The sequence below is a fragment of the Paramacrobiotus metropolitanus genome, unplaced genomic scaffold (assembly GCF_019649055.1).
Source record: "Paramacrobiotus metropolitanus isolate TYO unplaced genomic scaffold, Prichtersi_v1.0 Parri_scaffold0000040, whole genome shotgun sequence".
Classification (NCBI taxonomy): Eukaryota; Metazoa; Tardigrada; class Eutardigrada; order Parachela; family Macrobiotidae; genus Paramacrobiotus; species Paramacrobiotus metropolitanus.
In genome coordinates, this window is record NW_026570260.1 from 573,294 (window position 1) to 588,979 (window position 15,686).

Here is a 15,686-nt window from a genome sequence, read left to right on the forward strand (position 1 = left end):
ACACAGTAAATTTCGTTTATTGCGATGCCAGGCCCCAGGGCGTCCGACCTTTTGCTTGGTTTGCTTTCAGACGCATTTCGTGGGCAGAAAGGATACTGCCTGAATTAATAATTTGAGTTAGATCGAGAAGCACTTCCAAACTGTCTCCAGATTGTCTGGTCATGAACTGCTACTATCATTAATCGCGCTCATGTGCTTTTGTTCTTTTGCGATACCACTGCCGCTTTATTAATGTTTATCTATTAAGCCGTTATCGGCACAGAAGGGCATAATATCTATATAATAATATATAATTGTATTTATGGCCCTATGTTGTGCTGCTATACATTTCCGCCGGAAGTGCGAACTGTATTAGGGTGAGACCATTTCCACTGACGGCATGGAAACGGCCAAACAGTGGAATTTGAAAACCTTGCCAGAAGCCGTGACCTTCACGGGGGAAACTTACAGATACCAAGTAACACCCATCAGCCAGGCGATCAGCGCGGTTGTTTACACAACCTCGACGATACCGGAAGCTTGCTAAATTACAAATCAGCCGGCGTCGGAAATGCCGAATTTGTTAAACTGGAAACTCCAGTGTACAGTGCGTAGCGCTCAGCGCCGTCAGCGGTATTCAGACTTTAAAATAGTTAGAAGATAAAACAATACGCAAAATAAAACAAAGATAAAAATTACAGACAAAATCACTTCGCACCGATTAAAACTGTATATATATAGCTAGTACATAACTTTCTCAACAGTGCATGATAAAGATGTTTCTGGAGTCCATGCACAGGAGGGCACAGGCTATAGATGATCCGGGGGCCCCCTTATAAAACCTCAAGCGTCTGGGCCGGTCTGGCCCGTGCGGACCGGTGCGCTCACCATACCTATAAAAGACCCCGGATGTCACGACATGTGCCCTTCATTTGCAGCAGCGAGGGAAGCTGATACTCGTGGTCCGTAGATGTGACCTGCGTCGATGCTCTGACGTACTGCCGCTGGTACCTATCGTGCAAAACGTACGACGTTTCCCCGTGATCGCCGGCTGGGCTGCAGCGGAGCAGACCAAAGAGCCAGTCTATGGAAATCTTTGGAAAACACTGCAAAGTGCAAACCAAGAAGATGTCTTTAACTCAGTCCTCCAGCTTTCGAAAAGCTGTAAGGTTGGAGAGTGACGTAAAAAATGGTGACAAAGTCGATGAAAGCTTTTTTGAAAATTGCCCGGCTTGAGGCATTGACTATTGCGACTGTCCAGAAAGTTGCAAACGGTTTCCGGCGCGGGGGCGTCGCCCGATTCAAACAGGACAAGAAAACATGAGCATGATTTCGGTGGTGGAGCTACGACGACTACGCTGGATTACGATCTGTATTGGTAGTTTCTTTGGAATGAAAAACGAGTACTTCTATCAGTTCTATGAGTAAAAAAAACTGCAATATTTACTTTGTATGTGCAGGACGCACTGCAGAGTACAATACGTACGTTTAAAAGTTATCTGACCACGAGGAAAGAGTTCTACCGTTCTAAGAACGACTTAAACCAGGTGGCAACTGGCAAGATAGAGAGAAAGGAAATGGAAACCAGCTCGTTTCCATTAGCCTTGGTAGTGGCATACCCAACGCTGCTGTACATTTCCTGAACGGCGGACGCTTTCCAGTTTCATATCCGATCATGAGTTATGACGCGCTGAGTAAATAATCCTGCTCAAACTGGTTTTCCTTGCATCTTAAATCTTTTTGGTCTTGCCCAACGTGGTTATTTAGTTTGCTTCTTGAGGTTTCGGCACAACATCTCCAACAAAGGCAATCCTTGTTGATACACGGTGTGTGGCTGCATCGGGACGGGCATTGGAAACAGTGGATGTTGTTGTTCTTCACGCACGATTTCCATATGCTGCAGTTTGCATTTGAATAGGCTCTGCTTTACCAGTGCAACGGAGCGTGCCCGCGTGAATGGCCCATTTCGACACACATCCGTCGCCGTTGATTAGAGCGATCCGTGTTTGTCTGCCATCTACGCTTCATTGACACTCGTTACACACTCGTTTTCCCACGTCTCCGTTGTCTTACGAACGAACGCAGCACACTCTTTAATTTTTATTCATAATTAAAATTTTTCCGAATATTTCTGATGGATTGTTCGTCATCATGCGGATGATGCGTGGTTGAATTAATTGGCGACCAGCACCATGGAGCGCCGTCTGTGTTCGTGATTATTTTCTCCATTTTCCTCGTGCTCCATGGACGGGGAAGCGGGAAGTCGGAATGAGAGCGGGATGGAGCTGGATGAGAGTGAAGCGGGCACTACGAGCACTGTGCAGGATAAGGCCGAGTTGACAGCTGCGTCGCCAGCAGCTGCGCGCCGCCAGAATAATTCCTCCGATGACGCGCAACATTCACTGAGTACGGCGCACGCCAGGAAGTTTTTTATTGCCGGAGTATCATTCCAGCAGCTCCAGCTGTGGAACGGCGTGCTCATGGCCGTATCCATTTTGCTCTGTATTTTTCAGTGCACAGGTAGCTACTACATGTACAAGTAGAGATACGCACTAACTGTTACTAATTTCCTTTAGCAACGATCAAAGGTTTTTTATTATTGATTTTTTAATAATTTTTTGGTGAATTCATCAACTTTACCTAGCGAAATTGCAATGAACTTGTACTTTTTTGTTTGCCGCCTTTTTTTACAGCTTTTTACTAATACTTCTGAAGTACTCGTACAGTACTACATACATGCGTTTTGAGAATCAGATGATATCAGTAACTGATAATAAAAGTGATAACGTCTGTCTTAATTCTGTCACACCCAGACTATACTCGTACAGTCGTACCGGAAGTGATGTTGTTTGTGATTAGCGGCATTAGCCATTTTTTAATTTCAACCAATTTTTGTGTTAGTAAATTTAGCTAGTTAGGTAAGTCAGTTTTTATTTTAATTTTTCAGCATCTGGATTGTTACTTACTAAGCTGTCCCAGGACCCCACCTGGCCGGGCTCCCGTCTGCGCATCCTGACCATTTGGTTTCCGGAACTCCTCGGCGGCCTGGCTAATCTGTCCGTAGCGCTGTACTTGCGTCCCATCCTCGCGCAGGCCCACGCCCTTGCCGTCCGAACGGCCTCTTCCCCCTCCAGTCGTTCCTTTACCTCCTGGACGGGGGCGCGTGACGCCGTGGCCCCTTCCGTGCTGTTGTGGATGGCCGTGGTGCCGTCGCTCTTCTCCCTCGGCATGCTGGTTCTTACCGGTCTGGCCTTTTCAGTTTCTATCCGCGTGGTGCAAGCACTGGAGGCTCTCCAGGAAGACCGGGATCATGCGTTGGCTGTGGTGCTGCTGTGTTTGTTAGGCATGATGGTAGTGTGCCGGGTGGTGGCACTGGTGTGCGGCGCTGTTCTCCCGGTGGTGGTCGGCGTGCTGGGCAGATGCGGGCGCTGGACGGGCTGGATGTACCCCTTTGCAGTGTTCCTACAGGAGGACGAGGAGGGGAACAAGGGAAAGCCACTGCTCATTGAGAAATAGAGAGTTTTTGATTTCCTGTTTTTATAGGATAATTCTGAGCATTTGTTTTGTTGGTGACATACGGTGTTGCCAATACTGTTCTGTTGTGAACGTTGTGATCTTTTTTTTCCAATTTGCCAATATGTTTTTTTTAACCATTTTTAACGGGGTCTCTTTTTTAAATTGGGTTTGGTGCGCTGGTTTTGGTGAAATTTTGTTGTGATTTTTGTTTTCGGGAGGTTTTTTTTGTCCTATTGCACAATGAACATAATAAATCCAGTTTTTTACACTCCTGATTTGTTAATGTCTGCAAAAATACCATAAAAATCCACGAATGAAACACATCGAACAACAATAAAACGCCCAACAAAAATAAATCCATCCTTACAAAGGACGCACCAACATTAGTCTCCATCCCTTGCACATCAATGCACCGGTCGCTACCGCCTCCAAGGCACTTAGGTCAAAAGAAGGCCGACGTCAGGAGCACCTCCTCCCAGTCCTCGAAGGCGGCCTCCGCCAGTCAGGGCGTCGGGCGCCCCAAGGCTACTTTCACCGCCGGCGTCTCAGGCGTCAGCGCCTCACTGGGAGTGACAGGACTGACGGGCGGGACATCGGCCACGGGAGCAGGCTGCTCCGCGTCCAGGTGGGGCCGCGAGTGAGCGACCACCGAGGATGACGGGGGCGTGGCCTTTCGCTTCCGGTTGAGCATAACTCGAGCGGCTTCGTGGAGTTTGTTCATAAAATCCGGCAGACTGGATTTGGCGGCGTACTGAACGGCCATCTTGGGCAAGAAGGTCTGCGGATCGTCCAAATAGCTCAGAACGTAGTCGAAGCCATTCTAATCGCAAAGAAACCCCATAAATACAATTCATGTAAGTACATATTCGGCAATTACTGACTAATTATCATGCTCAAATTTCACAAGAATTTGCAGTAGCTGCCAAGAAGTGCAAAACGTTACAAAATCAACACATGATATTTTGTGCCCACCTCGTCGAAATTTCTATGGGGCTTGATGAGGAGCGCGGAATAGTAGCCGCTGACACGGACGTAACTCGACGTTGGCGGACACTTCGGGTGGTCACAGGATTTGGAGATGACAAGAATGGCGTTGCGCTGCTCGTCCAACTTATGACGGCGCTGATACACGTATTCGCGTGGACTGAACGGGAACTGTCAATGGTGCACCGTTATCATCAACACACAGCAAAGAAGGTAGAATATCTTTGATAAAAATAAATAACTGATCCAAAAATTGCAAAGTACTAACATACTTCCAAACCGAAAAAAAACCGTACAAGCTTATCATATACAGCAGATTACAGAGGCTGGTAATACTAATACTTAATGCTTATATAAATCCCATTATTACAAAGCCGGAGACTGCAACTTACAGGAAACTGCGAGACCCACTGCAGCGTCTCCGTGCCGGTCTGCTCGTCGGCGTCGATGACCTCCAGCTTGATGACCAGCTTGTCCCACTGCTTGCGGTAGTGCAGGTCCAGTTGGGTCTTGTAGAAGATGCGCGCGGGGATATCGGGCATGGTGCCCAGCGCCCGGTACTCGGCGCTGCTGCTACCAGCGGAAGGCCGGTTGTTGGCCACCGGACTGGGGGACAGGCGCTGCCACACGTGACAACTGGGATGCTTAGCCACGCTCTCCCACTCCGACAAGTTCTCCGTTTGGTTCTCCCGCACCAGTGTGGACCACTGGCCCAGCTCCTCAAAGCATCTGCCACCACAAATAAAATATTTGTTAAATAATTCAAATCATAAAAGTTTATTCATAAAATTTAATCATCGTCTTGGTTCGCTTTAGTAAAAACAGCATTGGTGTTTTCTCGGTGTTGATCATAAATTCATTTACAGAACTCTCCATACCGTTAATTAAAACAAAGTTTCGCAAAACAACATAAAATTTCAGCACATTTTCATTGGAAAATGTTTGGTTCTGCAGTTCTTGAATTAAAATAACCGAACAAAGCAAGAGTAGGATTAGTCTATAGATACTTTCAGCCAATAATTATAACGAACAATTACGATTTACGACGAAATTACAACCGACTTAGTAAAAAAAATTTGGTGGATATTGCACAGTGAATTTATGTTAGATGAATCAGCGTATGAAGACCAGCGAGACCACATTTCATGCGCTGTTAACATTTATTTAAGTATTAGTACTTTACATTTTACAGGAAACACTCGAGATATAAAGCCGAATTCCTGGTATGCGGTAGAGGGGCGGTGCCGGTGCAAACACGCTCATTGGCTATGTGAGTGGCCAAACAACAGAGAATTAAGCATAGCGCTAACAGGGCAAACTACAGGTGCGCAGTTATAAGAGAATCTGTAGTACCGAATTTTATGGTGCAAAGCGCTGGCGGCAATAAGTCACTGCAGTAACAGATTTCCACGTGACAGCTAACATTTCCTTGTAGAGCACATTTTTCTGTACATTTTGGTTATGGTCTTGGTTTTGCTAACAGATCATTAGCTGCATGAGCAGTATTTAAAGTCGCTGTTTCGAACATGTGCTTAGCGACAGAAACAGCGACTTCCGGAAACTCGTAAGTTTTCACGAACTGCCGTCCGTACGCGGCTGCCCTGTCGCATAAGGTCAATTAAAGCACGAATCTGCCTTTGCCTTTGGAGGTTGGAACAGAATGTAGGGTGTAATTATCAGACAAATGAGAGCAAACACAGCAGTTTTCGTCTTCATGCCGCGGTTAACGAAAATGCTCCACGAAAAAACTTCTTATAAAAAACGGCGTTTACAAGTAGAAGTTCGAGAATAAAATTAAGATAGAACAATATTAGTGTAATTGTACATGTTTACAGTACTATACACAGTACACACTTTAACTGTGTAAGCATGTGTACGCATTTACTTTTCAAGCTCGGTTTCGGTGATGACAAGGTTCCGCTTATCCATCCCGAAGACCACGAACCCCGCAAATGCCAGCAGACTCCGCGAGACATTCCCCTGGGCCTTGTCCGCCATGCCCATCAGCATCCCACCCAGTATGCGCCGATAGTAGCCCCCGCCGTACATGCGCAACAACTCACGAGCTCGCCGCGCTCGCTGCACCGCGTAGACTTCGCACTGGCGCACCAGCAGTCGCAGAATCTTCCCCGCCTCCTCATACAGCACTGCCGGGACGGTGAAGCCGGCCGTCAGCGGCGTCTGACAGTAGGGCCCGGTGATCTGGCCGGGGTGGGCCCCCGGACGGCAGGGTTCGCGGCGCAGACGCATGTAGCCGTGACGATTCTTGGGGAAGGGATTGCGACGGCACTTCAGACCGACGTGCCACGGCCACGGCGTCCAGCGGTATTTGCGCCAACGGGGACTGCTGAGGGATGGGCTGGTGTGGAAGGATAGCGCGGGGGTGGAAAGGGGCGGTAGGGGGGCGCGAAGGGGCAGGAGCAGGCTGCGGAAGACGACGCTCATTCTTCGTATCTACAGCGATTTTACACGGTACGACATGAAGGCGAGCAGTGCTTAGGATTAGCACGATGAATCCGACAGGCCGCAGAGAACTACACAAACCTAGGTTAGATTGCCATCAAAAACTATTTGCGATGAAAATGAACAAAGCCAAAGGAATTTTTTTCAAAACTTAAAAGTTAACAGAATTGTTAATTGTACGAGTGCGAAGTACGCGGATGGTGACGGTTTCCATAGCTGCTCCGGTATCAAGTTCGGGCCGAAGTCGAAGGTGGACCGGTTTAGGTGACCCGCACGAATAAACCGGTGCAAGCTTACGGACTGTGGGTGGTTGTCAGTTGGTCAGTTCGGCTTGTGTGAACCCATCCGTTCGCATCTAAAAAATTAATTATTAATTAACAGTGTTTGATTTGTTTCTGTCCCTTCTGACGTTGGTCCCTTCTGACGTTGTAAAAAGCCAAAAACTCGTGCCTTAAATTTCAGAACACCAACAGATGGGACAGTTGCAAGGTGTCATCGAAGGCTGGAGTGTGGAAAAAATTGATTGTCAATCGAAAACTTTCGGCTCCACCGACTGTGTAAGTTTGTAACTGCAAACTGTCTTCAGTGTCTTGAAAAGTCACAACAGGTTTTGGAATAAATTAGGGGAAAGAAAAGCCTGTAAAACGTAAACCAAAATTTTACCATTTAAATAACAAACCTGCGTTGCTGTTAGTGCACAAATCTGGAACCTACCGTAAAGTCTTGCCCTTTACATGTGTTTCCGCAAAAAATTCTGGGAAATTGTGCACGGGGACTTAGCTCAGTGGTAGAGCATTCGACTGCAGATCGAGAGGTCACCGGTTCAAACCCGGTAGTCCCCTTTTTTCATCGATTTTCATCTCACATAAGGAAACCATGTCGAACGTAGCAGACTGGCAGCCCTCGGAACGTATGCGTTTCTTATTCTTTCAAACTGCACCGAAATCTGTTGTACGGTACCTATGTTTTTTCAGTCATGACTCATGGGTCAATTTGATATTTTGGTTCAAACAACTTATGGTTAGATGTTCGCAAAGTACTCGTGTTTTTTTATTTATTGAAAACTGCTGAATGCTTATTAGCATTAAAATGATTACTTCCTCCTTTGAAAAAAAAATTCCCATTTCCAGATTCGCGGTATTTCGAAAGTCAAAACACACTCGGTATGTACCACTATTAATTTTTAGCAGCTTGTGCATATTTTTTCACTACTGTACTGTAAATGCTCGGACTATATCTGAGAGTAAGATCGCCGTTGCAAATAGTGTAGGCCTTTTTCAACGCTTTTATTACTGGTAAATGTCGCGGTGCGCGATAAATATCGAATGCTAATTATTTTGTGGCTATTCCACTCCATAGTTTATATTCCACAAAACTGTTTCATGCTCGACTTCACACTGCGGTAACTCTTTATTGACTTTATATTAGAGATTCTGCGAACTGTCAAGAATCACTGCGAATCCCCTTTTTCAGCTTTCCGATTAGAACGCAAATTTTTCACGGTGTATCGAAGCATACTGAATAAAATATCCAATAACCCAAAAAAGCTGAAACAGCAGTCAAACACTTGCCACAAAAATACAGGGAAACGCACAGACAAACTAAAAGAGACAAGAAATGTCGCGCATTAAAAAATAAACCCAAAGGAACGGCGGTAAAAACATCCACACGAAAGCCAGGCTGTACACTGAGCACACTCCCTTCATCACAGCGTATAACGCAGATCAGAAATTGCCCTGAACCAATCCGTCAATGTCGTTCAGGAGCTCGTCGTACTCCTGCGCATTGAGAAAGGGATGCTGACGATGCAACTGAATGCCCTGCAGATTGTGGGCCATGGGTGGTGGATTGACGGGGCGCGGCGGCGGCTGCAGTGGGGCCATCTGCTGTTGTTGCAGCTGGCGCAACATGGGCATTGGATTCAAAATAGGCTGTGCAGGCACTGGGTTCAGAATGGGTTGTGCTGGCGGCATCACGCCGCGCCCATGACCCCCGTCACGCCACACCATATCTACAGGCATGTGGCCCACAAAGACCGGCGGCATCCCCTGGTAAAAAAGCAAGAAATTATTATTAAGCTACGAGTAAAATGCCGGGAAGAAAGGAAGCCCCATCCCAATAATGATTAACGAACCACACGTGACACATCTAATATCTCTCATCATGAAACCCTTCCGCCACATTAACAGCTTCAAGATACCATTAACCACATAAGGCCACCAATAAAATATTTACTGAACTAGGGAAGTGCATCGCTGGTTGTCTGGCAAAAAAAGGAAGCGAAGCAGGAAACAAATTAGAGAAAACTGTTTAACGCGCCTTTTTTGATTTATTTTTTACTCATACGAGTGTACATTTTACTGGTTATTTTTTGTGTACTTCAAATACAGTTTTCAAGCTATTAATGCGTGATCGATATAAGTCTTGCTTTCTTGGTCGAAAATTATGTATAATAGTACTAACACGGTTAACAGGGTGGACAAGTCCCAGAAGACAAAACAAACCTACGGTACGGTTTCTACCTGATGGTGACGCTGAGGCATGACCGGTTGCGGCGGCATTGGCATTCCTAAACCGACCGCGTAATGCGGCATATGCAGCGGCACCTGTGGGAGCGGCGGCGGCATACGCATGAATTCCTGTGCAGGAACCGGAGCATGCACGTGCAAATTAACTTGAGCATCAGGCGGGCGGAAAGCACGTCCCTCATCCGCGCCCGCGCGTCGTCGTGGCGGAGTAGGACCACGTCGGCGAACCGCAGCTCCACGGCCACGAGCTAGACCGGCCAGAGCAATGGCGTGCGCACGCTGAGCACGGACGGCTGCCCGATGAGCTGCGCGTAGATTCATTGGAGGGACGGGGAAGCCCGGAGGCGCCGGGGCACGGAAAATCGGAAGCATTCCATTGGCATTAGCCGGGTTGAAGCCGTTGGGCTGTTCGTGCAGACGATTGGCGCACGGTACGGCCTGGTCGCTGAAGTGACGGTATGGGTCTTCAGGCGGCAGGACGGCCAGGCACAGCCAGCAGAAGTACGTGCGACAACCCTTGGACGTACAGATCATCTTATTGCAGCCGGACACTTTCTGGATGGGAGTTTTACATTTCGGACACGGTTTGGAGTTCTGAGTGATCCATTCTTCCGACTCTGCGTCCTGGAAGGCGAATTTGATGTTCTCAGCACCATACTGCTTGCGCATTTCTTCTCTACGTCGCTCGTCGGCCGCATTCCATTCGTCACGAATCTGCTTTTTTTGCTCTACATGGAGAAATCCACCGTTTATCCGAAATACTGACTCAACCATTCTGGTCTGCTTTACTATTTCTGGCAGCAAACGTGAAGTAGAAAAAAAGCAGCTCACGATTAAAAGAACTGACAAATACAAAGAATAACGAAGATCGAAATAAACCTGCCAAATAAAATCATTTCAAATTCCAAAAAGTTGCCAAAAATTCATTTAAAAAAATAGCACAAGTTCACAGCTAGAAAAAATTATACTTCGTAATTCAAATTTAGCTTCGACTGCTTTCTCACCGTCTGTCAAACACGGCGTGCCCGGATGCGCCTTGTTCTTGCAAGTAGCACAAAAATGATAATCACAGGTCAGACACCTGAGTTCCCGCGGCGCATCCGGATGCAGCTCCATGGGCACACTGCACTCTTTGCGCGGACAACGGACCATCAGCACACTATTATCCACGAACACCTCCGTCGTCAGATCACAGTAGCGTTGGAATGTCTTATGGTCAACCAATGTGCGCAACTAAAACAACAACAAGCTAGTCAATACAAAAGCAGGCTAACTAACCTAACGGCAGCTCACCAGTGTCACATCCACTTTACTTTTGCAGTCTTTGGCTAAACAGGTCAGATCCAACACTGCATCCTGGATTTTGATTGTCAGATCCTGTGCCACACATCGGCGACAGAAATAATGCCCACATCCGGAGAAGATCAGCGCTGCCATCACCGGGCGATGATCAAAACAGATATCGCAGTCAAACGTGCGACGAGCATCCAGCCCCGCCGCCTGGCAAGCCTCCACTTTGGCCGCATGACTGCGGAATACCTGCAGCATGCTGCGCGGCTCGTGAAAGACAATGTGATAAGGCTGCTTGTTGGGAACGAGGGGCGACACGTAATACAGACGACGCCGATTCATAATGGAAAGGAACTTAATCGACTTGCGTTCCAGCCAATCAATTGCTTTGAGAACGGAGAAATTATGCTTGACATAATGGCGTTGCATTTCCGCGATCAGACGTCTCATCTGAAATTCGAAAACAACAGTTTTCAGAAGGATTTCGTGATACCTATTGCAGCCAGATAATAACTGATAATTATTATTGAAACATAATTAGTGGCCATGAATATCCGTGAAGTTTATATTCCGAATAAACCGCGCCAATGCTTAATGTTTATCGCCACCACAAACTCAAGCACGAAGTTGATCCGTGTTTGCCAGCAAGTGGAGAATCTATATCTAATACTGATAATGCATTAATTATTTCTAATAATGATAATTTCTAATATATATCATGCACTGATTTTTAATGTTTTGATCATCCTTATTTCACAAGAACTTAATAGAATTATTACTAGTAATAAGTAAATAAAGGTACATCCTTACATGGTCTTTGAGCAGCCACGAGCAGTTAAGAATGAACTTGGCACTGTACACTGCGAAGCCCGCAAACTCCACGCGCAGTCGAATTGGTGGGAAGACTTTAAAGCCATGCCCATTCTCCACCTCTCCCATATCGTCCTCAAACTGTTCGACCGCGAATAAATGGAAGGAATCTTCGGGATTGTCGTGGCGGTTCAGTACGGGCATAAGGCACAGCGAGAAGGCCACGGCCACTTCCTGTCCCTCCACCGTCTTGTTGAACACCTTGAAGCCCCATCCGTTGTCTTCCTCGCCGTACTCTTCCAACAGCTGCTTCACCTGTTCGCTGCGATGCTGCAGGATCGGCAGGGAGATGTGGGTGGAGCGGGACAGAGGAGACAGGGGGTCCTCGATCGTCAGGCTCAAGGGCGACAAATCCAGCTGGTCCTGATCGGAGGATAAGGGTCGTTTCTTGGATGGGGCGTCATCTTTCGGCGGGACTGATAAGCCCACCACGGCTTTCCGAGGCACGGATGGACCCGGAGATACTGCAAATCAGCAAAAAAACATACAGTTAAGATTCAAGAGAGTTAATTTAACGCTCCATATTAATGCGGCACTATTTACTGAAATGTAATTTAAAATTTAAATGGGTAAGAAATGTCTAAAATACTCTTCAATTTTCTCCAGGAAGGCAAGTGAACTTCGTTTATCTTTCACTCTCATTTGTGCAGAATACAAATCTTATTAACGCAAATACCTATGATGATGGAATCGTTGTCGTCCATTGTATTTTTTGGAGCATCATCATCCGAATCGGAATCCAGAGTGATCTCGTCCACAACACGTCGATTTACAGCTGCCATTTTTCAGCACGACCCAGGTACAATAATAATATAATGCCACTTGAATTGAGAGCTACGGTGCAATCCGGGCAAACGATAAAATCGTCGAAATACTCGAAGGTCTTCGAAACCTGCAAGTAATCAAATATCTAAAATAACGTACGTCGTGCATTCTTTCCATCCACACTCGATAACAAAAACACACCCAACAAAAGCTATACAGTTTATCTTCGACTTTTAATCGGGAAGTCGTGCGAGATTGAGCGTCAACAAGCTGTGTTGATAGAACGATAAGGAGCAATCGGAATCAGCATGCACGCAGACGCTATCAGCCCTACCGTCGCTCGACGTTCACAAATTTCATAGAAAGACATTTTCCGGTATTTGCCAGATTATTAATAATGATGGATAATCCATGTAAATTGCAAAATCGTGTAGCAAGTACTGCGTTAATTATCGTTAGAAACGGAGGGCAACTGTATTGTCGAAAAGTGAAAAACCAACTAAGCACAGGTTAAAATAAGCGCGATCTGCAGAATTCCTGCATGCCCTCGCTAGCTTTAGATTGACTAGCTAAAACTACTGTAAGTAGCTTTAGATTGACTGCTACTGCTACCGGGACACAGCCGGTGAGCCACGTATTGCAACGCTCCTAGGCAATAATCAGGATTCTAAACATATAAAGTAGTTTGCCAACTGTTCAAATAATCGTTTGCCCTGCAAAACTCACCTTAAAATTTACAGCAAAAAATTGTGATTGTGTGCGGAGAATGCGAGGAAAAGCGGCAAAATTAAAAGATCAACAAAATTCGACAAAAAACGGTTGTTCGAACGAACGATTCAGTTAAAAACTTAAACCGTTAAGTAAAAAATCGGTGCGTATTAACAGCCATATGAATAATCCGACAAAAAATTACATGCCAGCGAAATATCAACTGATAAAACAGGAACTCGATCAACGAAAATTATGACAAAATCCATTTAAAAGCAAGAAATAACTGCGAAATTCGAAAAATAAAATTACAAAAATGCAGAATTTAAAATGGGACAGTGGTGCCAGAAAGACTGACAAAGAACGCGTTTGTGCATGTACCGATTGACGGCTGTTGTTTACGTTCGGTTCACTTGTCAGCCAATCGTATCTCACCATTCGTTCAGACAGAACGCCTTGAGGTGTGACCAAAAGCGGCAACATTTTTGAGGAAAACAACAAAAAACCCAAATAGGTAAATAAAGTAAGAAACAAGTGTGCAGGTTTTTTGAAAGGGCAAATTTTTATTTTAATCCACGAGGCCCAGTGGCATTATTATTGTGACCCTCTTGCAGCTAATAACAGAGGAGATGGAATTAGAATTTTAAGCACAAGTTAAAAGTTATAACGTAAAGTCAGCCAACACTTTCGCGTAAATTTCACCGCTTTTAATACTATTTCTTTTATTTTTCGCAACAGAGGCCCACTCTAAAACTGACAAAATTTTAAACCGTGGCAAACAGAATGAACAGAGTAGCGAATCTGTGAATTCCAAATCCTGATATCACAAAATTATAACAATTCATGCAAGTAGAACCGTTGATGCAACCAAAAGCCGCAAACCAGAGATCACAAATTAAGAAGATGCTTCTTGACCAACTGCTGGAATTTTTCACGGAATGCTCTGGATGTGATTTCGGAATCCAACTCGTAAAACGGATTCAGAATCATCTGCAAAGCGAAAACCAAAGTCCGAAAACTGAACAATTCGATTAGCGGTGTTCGCAATTATTTCCCAGAGGCTATTCACGTTTTGCGCATGCTGCAATGTACGTTAGTTAAGTACTTATCACTTCAATGAAAACATCCCCGATTTTAATGTGATAAGATTATAAGAAACAAGGGGAGTCGGACGGCAGTCAGAAAACAGAAAGCAAAAGTTTCCGAAATAAAACTATGCGAGCGTCAGCGTTTGTACCTTCATATAGATTTCGTAAACGGCATAGAAGAAGTTGCGGATAATGTCCGACTCCTCTTTGCGCAGCGCCGACTGGCTCTCTTCGCGGTTGGGATGGAGAAGGACGAACTTGACCAGACTGCAGGTGACGAAGGCCGACACGCTCCACTCGTTGAAGCGGTCGATGTTCTTGAAAAACATCTGGCTGCCTTGCGCGCTCGCTAGACTGGCGTCCACGGCGTCCAGCGCGGCATGCGCGATGAACTGGCACAGATGGCGGTAGTCCTCGCGCTGCGCAGGCAAATAAACCAAATTAATAATATTAAACAGTAAACGCCGTTCTTTCATATGAAAATGTACCACAACTATACAACGGTGTAACACTGTAACCTCACAAAAAGGCACAGAGTGCAGACTTACGAAAACCCCAAAAAAATTTCTTATACTCGTGTTCTACATGTCCTATGGGCTATGTAACTATGTTCATTTAGAAATCACAATTTCACACATTATTCATAGCTCAGAGCTGTTTACTTTACAACCTGTTTTACGGTTTTACCGGAATTCCCATGCTGTCATCCTGTTTCAAAGCTTCGAACTCAAACAGCGGTTGATCACGATGGCCAATTATCACGAAGTACAGGCGGTTCAACTGCGAGGAACTCATTCCTTACGGTTGAACTGATATCAGATATAAGAATAATTATTAATTTTAACGATTAAGATCGATCTATTCGATCACGAAGTATTTACGGCAACTCGTTGTAACTTGCAACATATAAAACTAATAAAGTTGCAGAAAGTTAAAAACAGGAACTTCGATCTGTAATTTATAATTAAGCGTTCAGTAATCCACAGACCGCATCAGTGGAGTGGTAGCAGCGAATCGAGGGACGAGTAGATTAACGATTATCATTTATTTCACTTAATTATTTCAAATTTCAAACCAATTTAAATTTCAAATCAGTGCTGAGTACTCAAAAGGTACAGCGAATCATCCGATAGACTGGATAGACTGAGAGCGATACAGATCATACCGTGACACGTAATTATGTAAGTACTGTAAGTACAAAACTATAGTACAGTATACATTCCATCATTAATTGCGCCTACCGTTTTATAAATGAGAACTTCAGAATTTAAAAAGATCAGGATTCAAAAATAAAATTTAAACAAAAATTCAATCGTAAGTAATCGGTAAGATCTGAAGTCCAGCTGTACCAATAACAATGTGTTGTACAGTACAGTCACCAACTTGTTTTGGTTTGCGTTTGCAAATTTGGAATTTTGGATTCATTTAAAACGCTAAAATAGTGCGCCCGCGATATGTCTCTGTCTGCGCAGTACTTCGAATTACATAGTGGACA

At 45.2% G+C, this 15,686-nt stretch overlaps 4 protein-coding genes and 1 non-coding gene across 6 annotated transcripts; 2 read left to right on the forward strand and 3 right to left on the reverse strand.

Moving 5' to 3' along the window:
- Positions 1-1,476: 1,476 nt before the first annotated feature.
- On the forward strand, positions 1,477-3,697 carry LOC129590356 (uncharacterized). The gene is made up of 2 exons (XM_055485536.1): positions 1,477-2,499; positions 2,927-3,697. Exons 1-2 carry the CDS (start codon positions 2,223-2,225, stop codon positions 3,493-3,495), a joined length of 846 nt encoding a protein of 281 aa, XP_055341511.1. The 5' UTR covers positions 1,477-2,222; the 3' UTR covers positions 3,496-3,697.
- A 45-nt stretch (positions 3,698-3,742) lies between these two features.
- Positions 3,743-7,274, reverse strand: LOC129590355 (stAR-related lipid transfer protein 7, mitochondrial-like). The gene is made up of 4 exons (XM_055485535.1): positions 6,365-7,274; positions 4,872-5,208; positions 4,468-4,650; positions 3,743-4,315 (listed from the first exon to the last, which is right to left on the reverse strand). The coding sequence occupies exons 1-4, from the start codon at positions 6,922-6,924 to the stop codon at positions 3,998-4,000; spliced, it is 1,398 nt and encodes a 465-aa protein (XP_055341510.1). The 5' UTR covers positions 6,925-7,274; the 3' UTR covers positions 3,743-3,997.
- Positions 7,275-7,712: 438 nt separating this feature from the next.
- On the forward strand, positions 7,713-7,784 carry Trnac-gca (transfer RNA cysteine (anticodon GCA)). Its single transcript has one exon. It is a non-coding gene; the product is annotated as a tRNA-Cys (tRNA).
- A 549-nt stretch (positions 7,785-8,333) lies between these two features.
- LOC129590367 (uncharacterized) lies at positions 8,334-13,439 on the reverse strand. Of its 2 annotated transcripts, none has more exons than XM_055485561.1 (7): positions 13,122-13,439; positions 12,307-12,522; positions 11,571-12,094; positions 10,764-11,210; positions 10,475-10,703; positions 9,465-10,198; positions 8,334-8,990 (listed from the first exon to the last, which is right to left on the reverse strand). In XM_055485561.1, the coding sequence occupies exons 2-7, from the start codon at positions 12,410-12,412 to the stop codon at positions 8,667-8,669; spliced, it is 2,364 nt and encodes a 787-aa protein (XP_055341536.1). In that variant the 5' UTR covers positions 12,413-12,522; positions 13,122-13,439; the 3' UTR covers positions 8,334-8,666. The 2 variants fall into 2 exon arrangements, with proteins under 2 accessions (XP_055341536.1, XP_055341537.1); XM_055485562.1 differs by lacking the exon at positions 13,122-13,439 and adding an exon at positions 12,730-13,007.
- A 207-nt stretch (positions 13,440-13,646) lies between these two features.
- On the reverse strand, positions 13,647-15,573 carry LOC129590601 (trafficking protein particle complex subunit 2-like). The gene is made up of 4 exons (XM_055485918.1): positions 15,433-15,573; positions 14,879-15,000; positions 14,341-14,610; positions 13,647-14,093 (listed from the first exon to the last, which is right to left on the reverse strand). Exons 2-4 carry the CDS (start codon positions 14,984-14,986, stop codon positions 13,992-13,994), a joined length of 480 nt encoding a protein of 159 aa, XP_055341893.1. The 5' UTR covers positions 14,987-15,000; positions 15,433-15,573; the 3' UTR covers positions 13,647-13,991.
- Between the last annotated feature and the right edge of the window lie 113 nt (positions 15,574-15,686).